The 11,430-nt window shown below is 41.4% G+C and overlaps 2 protein-coding genes across 3 annotated transcripts; one reads left to right on the forward strand and one right to left on the reverse strand.

Moving 5' to 3' along the window:
• The first annotated feature begins 216 nt into the window (after positions 1–216).
• eif2b5 (eukaryotic translation initiation factor 2B, subunit 5 epsilon) lies at positions 217–8,717 on the forward strand. 2 transcript variants are annotated; one of them, XM_042704570.1, is made up of 16 exons: positions 217–446; positions 963–1,087; positions 1,186–1,371; positions 1,700–1,877; positions 2,068–2,148; positions 4,163–4,240; positions 4,383–4,695; positions 4,884–5,029; positions 5,120–5,264; positions 5,578–5,679; positions 5,899–6,006; positions 6,209–6,299; positions 6,404–6,527; positions 6,885–7,010; positions 7,434–7,544; positions 7,828–8,717. In XM_042704570.1, exons 1-16 carry the CDS (start codon positions 288–290, stop codon positions 7,885–7,887), a joined length of 2,133 nt encoding a protein of 710 aa, XP_042560504.1. In that variant the 5' UTR covers positions 217–287; the 3' UTR covers positions 7,888–8,717. The 2 variants fall into 2 exon arrangements, with proteins under 2 accessions (XP_042560504.1, XP_042560505.1); XM_042704571.1 differs by having other exon boundaries at positions 368–415.
• On the reverse strand, positions 8,330–10,624 carry LOC122129836 (mitochondrial ubiquitin ligase activator of nfkb 1-A). Its single transcript, XM_042704572.1, has 4 exons — positions 10,135–10,624; positions 9,955–10,042; positions 9,726–9,846; positions 8,330–9,561 (listed from the first exon to the last, which is right to left on the reverse strand). The coding sequence occupies exons 1-4, from the start codon at positions 10,246–10,248 to the stop codon at positions 9,069–9,071; spliced, it is 816 nt and encodes a 271-aa protein (XP_042560506.1). The 5' UTR covers positions 10,249–10,624; the 3' UTR covers positions 8,330–9,068.
• Positions 10,625–11,430: the final 806 nt, after the last annotated feature.

Genomic DNA, 11,430 nt, shown 5'->3' on the forward strand with positions numbered 1-11,430 from the left:
AGTCAGTCCAAAGATTCAATATGAAGCAATATACTTTACTCTGAAATCATCCTGGTTCAACCAGATATCATTAAACACATTGTTAATGCAGAATTTACAAATTGTATAATTGTCTGTTATTAGACTAGGCCTTTTTCCTTTGTCTATTTGGGCTATGTGGATATTCTCTCTGTCCATGTCTTTGCCCGGTCTATGCCATTCAGTTAAATGTCGAGTTGCGTTACAGAATTTGTCGTTCGCGGCTTTCCGTAGATTGTAGCAGTCGATTCAGAAGACGGGTGTCAAACATGGCAGGTAGAGGTGCGAAGCAGAGCCGCTCTGGCGCTGGAAATGCTGGTCGTAAAGGTGCAACTGACCAGGAGGAGGCTGAACAGCCACTTCAAGCTGTACTGATAGCTGACAGCTTCAATCGCAGGTTTTTCCCCATCACTAAAGATCAGCCCCGCGTACGTACAATGTCCAATGTTGCTGTGACTAGTAGCCTCACGTTTGAGAACACGCATGTGATACAGGGATGCTTTCACTAAACCCCGAAAGTATTTTTAGTAAGCCTTACGATCCAACTTGCCTTATGAATTCACAGTGCGAACCAGAACGTTTGTTTGGCTAACTAGTTTAATATCAATCAATTATCCCGTAGCAACAGCACTTCAACAGTTTAGTTAAAGTGTTGTTAGCTAATAAGCTAGTTAGCTAGCTAAGTAAAGTTTCTTGCACTTAATGTGCTGCAAGCTGACGTTAGCATCCGTTATTGTGTCAGCAATGAATTCTAGTTGCACCTAGTTTCATCATACTCTTGTCCTTTCTATAGTAAAACAACCTGACATGCTTATCCCTGTGACCTGCCATATGTTTTTATGTCAGGATAAATAGAAGAGCGAGATGTCCAGATGTCAAAACCCACCATTGCTAACGTTGCAGGATAATATTGGAATATTTATTTTTCTCTTTCCCTTTCACAGGCTCTATTACCTTTAGCGAATGTCTCTATGATTGACTACACATTAGAATTTCTCACTTCAACTGGAGTTCAAGAGACATTTGTCTTCTGTTGCTGGATGTCTAACAAAATCAAGGAACATCTGTTGTGAGTTCCCTGTTTTTCATATTACGTGACAAGACATTAAAAAAAGAGTCATACTTTGTTCATGTAACCTGTCCTCAATCATCTGTTCACGATTACAGGAATTCAAAGTGGTGCCGCCCCACTTCTCCAAACACAGTACACATTATCACCTCTGACCTTTACCGATCTTTGGGTGATGTATTGCGAGATGTTGATGCCAAGGCCTTGATCCGTTCAGATTTTATCTTGGTTTATGGAGATGTGGTGTCCAACATTGATGTCACCCAAGTAGTACAGGAACATCGGTGAGTGTCCTCTTTTTGAATTGTATCCATCAGCAGTCCATCGTTGACTTTATTTAACACTTAAATAAAAGCTACAGTCACGTCCTAAGTGACTGAAGGAGTAAGCACTTCATTGTGTATGTAGTAGTATACCTGATTCTTCCGTCCAGATCACTAGATTGACACCTATTTACACTTAAAGATATGCCTGATGCATCCAGGTCAATACTGATTTGGGCTTGGGACCAGTAGAAACAGAAATAGTCATTACCAGGTGTTGTGAGAGTCTGTGGTTGGTTCCCTTTGATAGATGATGAATTTGTTTCATAAACTACCCATTTCCCTTAAGGCATAGGCGCAAATCGGACAAGAATGTGTCAGTGATGACCATGATTTTCAAAGAGTCCTCTCCTGGACATAAGTCCCGCTGTGGTGAGGATGATATTATTGTCGCCATGGACAGTAAAAGCAAGCGGGTTCTTCACTACCAGAAGACCCAGGGACTGAAAAAACTCCAGTTTCCCATGGTAATGTCTTCAAAGTTACTCTATTATTCGGTACTAGATTACTAAACCATTTTGTTAATAGGTTAATATACGTAAACTTAATATAATGATGAAATAACCATCATTGAGACACAAATTAAATTAGTGTGAATGTTATGCTTTACTGTAAATTCTCATGTGAATGTTATGCTCTACTGTATTCTGTTTTCAGAATATTTTCCACAGTGGGAGTGATGAGTACGAGATTCGACATGATCTCCTAGACTGTCACATCAGCATCTGTTCCCCACAAGTGAGCACGTCTCTCTACAATCTCTAATCTAGTAGTCTCTCTACCATCTCTAATCTAGTAGTCTCTCTACCATCTCTAATCTAGTATTCTCTCTACCATCTCTAATCTAGTAGTCTCTTTACCATCTCTAATCTAGTAGTCTCTCTACCATCTCTAATCTAGTAGTCTCTCTACAATCTCTAATCTAGTAGTCTCTCTACCATCTCTAATCTAGTAGTCTCTCTACCATCTCTAATCTAGTAGTCTCTCTACCATCTCTAATCTAGTAGTCTCTCTACCATCTCTAATCTAGTAGTCTCTCTACCATCTCTAATCTAGTAGTCTCTTTACCATCTCTAATCTAGTAGTCTCTCTACCATCTCTAATCTAGTAGTCTCTCTATCATCTATAATCTAGTAGTCTCTCTACCATCTCTAATCTAGTAGTCTCTCTACCATCTCTAATCTAGTAGTCTCTTTAATGCTGTTTGCGGTCATTTCCATGCAAACAGAAAACAAGCTAGACATCCAGAATATGTCCACTGTCCTAGTCAGGAAGCCAAAAGTGTGGACCACTTCTCCTGATCTACTTCTGGTTAAAGTGATTCTGTCATTGCAATGTGCCCGGAGAGCATACATGGAAATGTTTTAGAATCTACAGCAAATAATTAAAAAAGGATCCATCAAGTCAGTCGCTAAGGGGATTAACTTTTTACTTGGCAATCTAAATATGTTTTGGGGTCCATTGGCATTGGGCCTCATTCTCGAACATTTTCTTAAGTTTCTTCTGAAATGTTTCTTACGGGCTTCGGAAAAACAACGTAAGAAAAAGACCTCCACCAAATTCATGAACGCTTGAACATGTGTTCCTACGCAGCAGACGTGTTCTGAGCTGTGCTCCCCCGGAAGAGTTTTCTTAAATTGAAAGCGCGTTCTTGTGCACCTGGATTTGCATACATACACGCCCCGCCAGCACCTTATAAGGGCACGCAACCGTAGTGACGTGTGCTGTCGGAATATACCGAGTCCACGCGAAAGCAACTCGTAAGCGAGTCATGTCAAAGCGGAAAGCGAGCACAAGTAAACGCAGATTTAACTTAACCGGTGTAGAGGTGGAGGTACTGTTGCAGGACAGATGTGTCCATTATATTCCACTATGGCTATTTTTACGCGATTGAGTTTAGTGCTTATTTATTTATTCACTTACATTTGCAGTGTTCGTGTACATTTACATTTAGTCATTTAGCAGACGCCTTTGTCCAAAGCGACGTACAAGGGAGAGAAGTCAAGCTACGAGCAATAGAGACCTAGTGTAACAATAAATACTACTTTACATAAGAAATAGAAAAACGAAATTAAAAACGAAGTGCAGGAATGTAACTGCTGTAAGTGCAAGTTAAGCACTAGTCGAAATGCCAGTTAGGAAGGGAGGTGCTCTCTGCAGACTTGGGTCTTCAAAAGCTTCTTAAAGGTAGAGAGGGACGCCCCTGCTCTGGTAGTGCTAGGCAGTTCGTTCCACCAACATGGAACTACAAATAAAAATTCTGGATTGCCGTACTTGCACAGACGGCAGTGCCAAACGACGCTCACTAGACGAGCACAGCATTCTGGTGTAGTCCTGTTATTTATTTTATGACATCACGGTGCCTCGTAGAATCATCTCATAATTATTATTATTATAATTACTTTAATCCGAGGATCTGTAGAGTTGATGTGAACGCAACCACCAACGATTTCTCACAAATTCATTAACACTTCTAAGACGGAGAGTTTTCTTAAATGCGATTCCTCAAAAAACCACAAGATGGCCCACGTTACGACTGCTATTTCGAGTTCGGAAAGTCTTCTGAAGTTCAGAACAAATCCCAGATGTGAGAACTTTCATGAATGCCAAATGTTTTCCTAAATCCAATTCAGAAGAAATTCCTTCTGAAATTCTTCTTAACTGCGTTCGAGAATGAGGCCCATTGTGTCTTATTTTCACTCTGACTTTTGAGAGACATAATCAATACTAAATTTGATGTAATTATATTTAGGTGGCTGAGCTGTTTACTGACAATTTCGACTACCAGACCAGAAATGACTTTGTCCGAGGGATTCTGGTCAATGAGGAGGTAAGGTTCACAGAGAAAAGTGAATAATCAGTTGAGAAAGCTCCACATTATTGTATGTCTTAGATATTACTCAACTCCACATTATTATATGTTTTATACTTTTGTGACAAGTGTAACTTTATTTCACACAATTTGCCTCTAGATTTTGGGAAACCAGATTCACATGCATGTCACTAAGGACGGCTACGGGGCTCGCGTCTCCAACATGCTCATGTATGACGCAGTCTCGTCGGACATGATCCGTCGATGGGTCTATCCTTTCACCCCGGAGGCTAACTTTGCTGACCAAGAGGGCCAGCGGTGCACCCACTCCAGACACAATGTGTACAGGGGTCCTGGGGTCAGTCTGGGTCACGGCAGTCAGATGGAGGAAAACGTCCTGATTGGACGAGACACCAGCATTGGAGCCAACTGCTTTATCTCCAATACTGTCATTGGGGCTAACTGTTGCATAGGTACTGCCAAACCTATATTCAAGCTTTCTTCTTCTCTACTGCTACTGCAACTTGTCTTGAAAATGTACCCTTTCAAAAGGCATCGTTGGAAATGCATCTGTGATTTTTTTTTTTTTTTTTAAAGCTGCTTGATGTTTTCTTCATACTGCTGTAATGTTATACAACCCTCTCTCCAAACGCTGTATTAGGGAATAATGTGGTATTGGACCGAGCCTACATCTGGAGTGACGTCAACATTGCCAGCAATGTGGAGGTCCATCAGTCAGTCATCTGTGATGGTGTGGAGGTGAAAGAGGGTGTCACTCTGAAGGAACAGTGTGTCCTGGCATTCAACGTAAGGCTTGCTTACTCATTACTGCTATGTAATTGCATGACTGAGCCAAAGAGCAATTTCCAAGGAGTGTTATTTCACTGAATGGCACAGGTTGTGGTTGGACCTAATATCACCCTGTCAGAGGGGACCGTGGTGTCCATGCATCATCCAGATGAGGAGGAGGAAGAGGACGAAGATGAGTTTTTGAGTGATGATGCTGATACTGGCCATAGTGAAAGTGTAACCAAGCAGAAGGGTACGTGTAACTCTAAAGTAACTCAGGTTCTATATGTTTTGCTGTGTCTTCTACGTTGTCAGTGCTGATGGATAGGTGTTTACTCCGTAGCTCAAGTGGCCCTCAGTATTGGACTTTTAAATTAGGTGGTATATCTTTGTCATCGTAGATGTTGATTGTGGCCTAGTTTTGATTAGTAAAAACCTATGGTTAATATCTTAAGTCATGATGAATATTTGACCCACATGTTAATAATGTGTAATCCTTTTTGAACATTGACTAGGTTTTGCACTAGGTGTGTTATTGTTTCTTGTTTTTTTTTTTCACTTTATAGCATTCAACCCTGCTGAGGTTGGAACCAAGGGCAAAGGCTATATTTGGAAGAACCCCAGTCTGGATGACACAGAGGATGATGAGCTCGCTCAGTGTTTATGGGGTAAGGTTTTCACAGCACTCTGCAATGCCCCATGAAAATAAATCCATGTGTTTACTGCTGCAGCTGCATTGTTTTATGTCCACTCTTTCCATTATATAAGAGATCCATAGTAGCATTAACTCATATGCTTCTTTGCTTCTTAGCAGGTTATTCAGCATTGCTGCCAGTCAGTCCATCTACCTGTGTTGAGAACTTGATAAATGCTTGTGTATTCTTCAGGGCTGGTGCTGAATGCTGACCTGGAGAGTGACAGTGAGAGTGAGGCCAGCGAAGGCTCCCAGGAGCCAGGAAGCCGGGGCATGTCTCCAGAGCTTGATGACGTTAAAGGTGCGGAGGACCAACACGGATCAAAAACAATGGATGGCATGCCAGGATTAGTTTATGATCTTAACACACTCTCTGTGCATGCATTTCTCACGTTCTGTCTGTCTGTCTGTCTGTGTGTGTGTGTGTCTGTGTGTGTGTGTCTGTGTTTGTGTGTGTGTGTGTGTGTGTGTGTGTGTGTGTGTGTGTGTGTTTGTGTGTATAGTGTTTCAGGCAGAGGTTCAAGGCACTCTGCAGAGAGGGCTGGAGGAGAACATTGGCTGTGACAATCTTGTGTTAGAGATCAACTCGCTCAAGTAAGACATTTACACAGTAATTTCCCTGATTGAAATGATTAAAATATACACAAATGAGTTTCCATGTAACTGTTTGATATCTGTTGCTTTGCTTCCTCTGACAGGTATGCTTATAATATCACCCTCAAGGAAGTCATGCAGATCATCATGAGAGTAGTGCTTGAATTCCCCTTCTACCAGCAGGGGGCACAGTTGAGCACAGCCCAGTACAACACTTCACTCCTACCGGTGGGTATTCTTGGCATCAATATTGATGCTTCACATCCAAGTGACAGTGGCAATGGTGTAAGAGTTAATCTTTCACTTGAATACTCTAAACACTACATGTGCACATTATTGAAAAAGCCTTATTCATTTAACCATAATCATTTAACATGACATTGCCAAGTTTATAGGACATGACCCAAGTCAGAGGCCAATTTTTAAGCATACATGCTGGAAGTCATACCTGTATGCTTATTAACTTATTATTACGAAGTAAATGTTGACCTGAGCCTCTGGTAAATAACTGGATCATCTACCCCAAGACCAATTATGTCACAAGGAACAAGAAGAAATAAAGGCTTTTCTATTACCTTTTCACAGCTTTTAAAGAAATGGGCACCTGTCTTTAAGAACTATGTGAAGAGGGCCCAGGATCATCTAGACTGTCTGGCCTCCATGGAGGAGTTCTTTCTGGAACATGAGGGTCACTGGGGAGCCCTGGTTAAAGTAAGAACTGCACCTTTAGAGCCTTTCGTTTCAAAATGTCAAGAGCCTGAGACTAGAAGGGCAGGTTTCAGAGACATGTGTTGAGACAGGCATGGTGGAAAATGTAGTGGTTATTAAACTTGGTAACTTGCGTAAATATTATTTATGTTTACTTATGTGAAAGACTTCAGGTTTTTTTTTTTTTTTAAGTACAAATGTTGACCCAAAAATATGGGAAAATAGGGCCTAAGTTAAAACACCCCCAAGTTTACCTTTTAATATATTTTAACTTTCCTGGTTGGCAATGTTTTGTGGAATTTGGGCCATCCAATGTGCATATCCCAGCATTAAACATCCTCTGTGATCGCTTTCGGGAGGGAGGACTAGTTGACAGAGATGAGGTTTCAGTATGCATGTGAAGCTGACTGCCCACCCTTATCTCAGGTGCTGATGAACACATACCAGTTGGAGATTCTGGAGGAGGACGCCATCATGCGCTGGTTCTCTCAGGTGGCCACATCAGACAAGAGCAAACAGTTGCGCAAAAACCAAGGGGTGAGTAAAAAAACTAGCAGGGCTCTAGTTTTTTAGTGAACCCCAAATGCAGCTACTTTTGATGAGCACACTGGAAATGTGCTTCTAAAAGACACCAGACAACCTGCAATCTGCATTTGTATATATTCGATATATAGATTTCCTTGCGGTGCTTCTATAGTAGCACACCATTTATGCCGATTTGACTTTTTCCCCCCAATACAAAGGTAAATAATGTGTTTGCTTAAATGCTCTGGTAAATTAGTTTTAAAAAGTAAAAGTAAAAAGCTGTGTCATTCCTCAGCTACTGAAGTTCATCCAGTGGCTGGAGGAGGCGGAGGAGTCATCAGAGGGAGATGAGTAAAGTGGGAACTGCAGGAGCCGACAGGAAGACGCCCCCAAATCAAATCAAGCCCTTACACCCTTTGACCTAGGGTGCGGCATGGAATTACTCCAACTTGGACATCTGCGTGAACTCTATTATATATATATTTTGCATCTGCTGCCATATTATTTTGTGCCTGTGAAAAGTTGGCATAACAATGCTAACTCTTCTAAATCAGGGTCCACAGTGATTAGGGCATCAGTGGAGCAATTGATTTTACCTATAGCATTGTTTGATATTCTTGTCAGCTGTTTCATGGTTGCAAGTTATTTAATTGGTTGGTAAGACCACATCTACATACAGGTTTAAGCCTATTTGTTAAACTGTATTCATAAAAGGAGATAAACACTTAAAGAATATTGTATGATGGAACCATTGCTTAAAATCCCAGTAAACTCAACATGAAAAAAAACAAATGATGTGATTATGGAAAGCCATTTTAGTTGAACACTATTGTTTTTATAGCATTGGTTTACAGGTGTCAGGAGAGGGCAAGCGGGGGTGTTTGTGTGTTTATTAAAAGACTAAGAGGAGGGCTGGCGGTACCAGGACCTGAGGGTAAAGCCACTCGCACTAAATGCAGGATGTGGTAGTGGGGCGACTGGTGGGATATCATACAAAGAAGGAAATTAAACCACCAACCAGAACAACCTTGGCAAAGAACAACAGAACAAGAACAACATCTACAAAGCCTGCCATCATTACAAGATTCAGTCCATTAATCACCTTAGAAGGAGGCTATGATGAGACTCAAAAGCGGAATGGTTAAAAAAAAAAAATCAAATAAAAGTTTGCCAGTGTCTTTTTAATGTTTTGTTATAACGGCAAACATTTGAATGAAAAGAATGCCTGAAGAACACAAACATCACTCAGTGTTTTGGCAAAAAGGAAAGGGCTCGCCTCTAATAAACACCCCTCACTTAACAGCACCTAACACTTAATGACACAACATGAGTTTTTGTCAGAAGAGGTAGTGTGTTTTCATGGCCATGTATATGGCTGCATGGTTCTGCATCCAGGTCTTCTGCTTTTTGTCACATTCCATAGGGACATTGTATTTCACATTTGATATGTTGAAGTTTCAATCAGAGACCTAATATGATGGTTAGTGCAAAATACAAGTATTTTTTGATTCCCACCACCTCTGTGTCAGGGTTAGACTAGTTCCTTCTGCCACCTTGTCCCTTGCTAGCATCATAGATCATCCCTCCCAGTACAGCTGATCCTGTGATCCCACAGAAAGCCGACAGCACTTTCCACCATCCCGCTGTGCTCTCGTGCCTCTCTATGAAACTACGGTGATCACCCACCATCAGGACGTAGGTCCGGCCGTCTCGGGGTGGCTGCACCCTAATCCCCTCGCCATACTCGAGGACCACCTCACCAAAGGTAGTGAGAGGCGTTCCGACTTTCAGCATCTCTTCCTGCACATCCTTGCTCACAGGTCGCTCACCGCTCAGGCCATCCAACACTGCGTCCACTACGCCACCCTGGGCATACTTTCGTTGCTGGTGCACACGCTCCAGGAAATCCCCTGAAGCCTCCATTGGGGACTGCACCTTTACAGAGATGTCTGTGAGGTAGGCTCCTGGACTCACCAAGCTGAAAGGTACCATGTTGTTGGTCACCTTTTTGTTCATTGTCTTGTTGGTCCTGCAATGTTATATTTAAGGATTTAGAAAGCAGATACATTTAATAAAAACACAGCATGATCAATGTATATTTCAGATGTGTTCAGGTCATTGCATCATGGTCTTTAATAATGACCTGAATGAACAAAGATGTAATGTATCAACCTAGCAGAGCTCCATACCAACCATGTATTTCTTGTGGCGTTCCACACTTTCCACTCCTCCTGAACAATAACTTTCTGAACAACCCCATAACATTTAGGCACAAACTGACTGGCCAGGGGTTCACCATCAGGTTGAATCACGCCTTCGCAGGAAGAAAAGGGAAACATTTGTAGTTTTGTGCGACATTTACAAAGGATAAAGTGCAGAAGGAAGTGCCAGCGTCTTTCTAAATCATAAGACAATTAATTACCTTCAACAGCAACATACTGTAGTCGATGCTGCGGAGATGCTTTTAGAATTCTCAGCAGGTGATGATCTGGTTGGAATTTCGGTATCTCCTACAGCGTGTCACACAATGGGCTAAATTAGCCTATGGGCTATCGTCTTACAATATGGGATAGTATAAAGGGTATCTTCAAGGGCACCTTACCTTCAGTTTGACGATTTCCTTTTTCTTTTCTTGGTACAAGTGGTAGAATAACCCAGAGAACGCAAAACTCGACCCAACCAACAGTGTCCAAGGGGCAGCGAATGTGTCACTCATTCTTGTATAACGTGTGAACCTCTATTAAAAATGAAGGCTATACGTTCAAGTAAACACATTGGCAATCAGTGAATCGAACGATTGATCTGTGAGAACAAGCACTGACTTCTGGGTTCTACCTGTAGGCTACTAACGTTAACTGCATTCAAACGCGAGTGGTTCACCACAACCCAAGAGCCTAAGACTACTTCTCTTTTCTTTTTTTAACCCACCCGTTTTCTGTCGATTCCAGCTTCACACAAAATGCTTTTCTTGTATCCGTTTTTGAGAACTGATTCTGGTTAATGCGAAAGTAAAACCACTGTAACTTAGATTTTCTGATTTCGCTTCCTTGTTCCGTGGCAGGTGACAGCCCCTTTTCCCCCCTCCAATCGGAAAAGAGCTTTTCTCCTGAACACATCAATAACTTGAGTCGGAAGGCGGGTGATAAATGTGTGGCTGGCGTTTGGTTTTTACCTAACAGTCAACAGCATTTTATATAGAACCAGTGACACCTCTTAACATTACTTAAGTAGGCCTAATCAGGATTCATCGCTTAATCTAGTTGACCCAGGCCTACGATGAATCATCTCATAGCCACTGTTCATACCAACTTGTTTGTGAAGGTTTTTTGTCGTTATGTTTTAGCCATAAGCTACTCAGTTGTGTTTTTTAAATAGACTTTGACACATATAATTGCACAGGTTAGAAAAAACTAACGTGCTGATTTTGTTGTTGTTATCAAACATACTCACATTAGTCAGGTTTTTGTCAGATCTATTCTACATGAACTTTCAACTTATCGACTTAAAACTGATAAACAGTTTAAAAGTCTAATGTGTAAACGGTTAGCTTACAAAGGACATTTTACACGTTTTATCAGCATTTACATGTTTGTACAATTTGGTCCGTTGAGACATGATGATCTTGACTTGGTTAAAGACCACTGACTTTGAATGAAAGGAGCCTGTGGTAGGACGGTAGTAGGATATGCGATCATGTAGAGATAGTTACTGACAGGAGTCTTCTGGACATCACTGGTTCAATCAGTATACCTGCCCTACTGAAAATGACTTCCACATTTATACAACATGTAGGTTAGGTCTAGTCAGAGTTGTGTAGTAAGAGAGTTGAACTAGCTGAACGATGACTCTATTTCTGACTGGCACATGGTATGGCTTGTTCAAGAATAAATATGCAGAG

The sequence above is a fragment of the Clupea harengus genome, unplaced genomic scaffold (genome assembly GCF_900700415.2).
Source record: "Clupea harengus unplaced genomic scaffold, Ch_v2.0.2, whole genome shotgun sequence".
Classification (NCBI taxonomy): Eukaryota; Metazoa; Chordata; class Actinopteri; order Clupeiformes; family Clupeidae; genus Clupea; species Clupea harengus.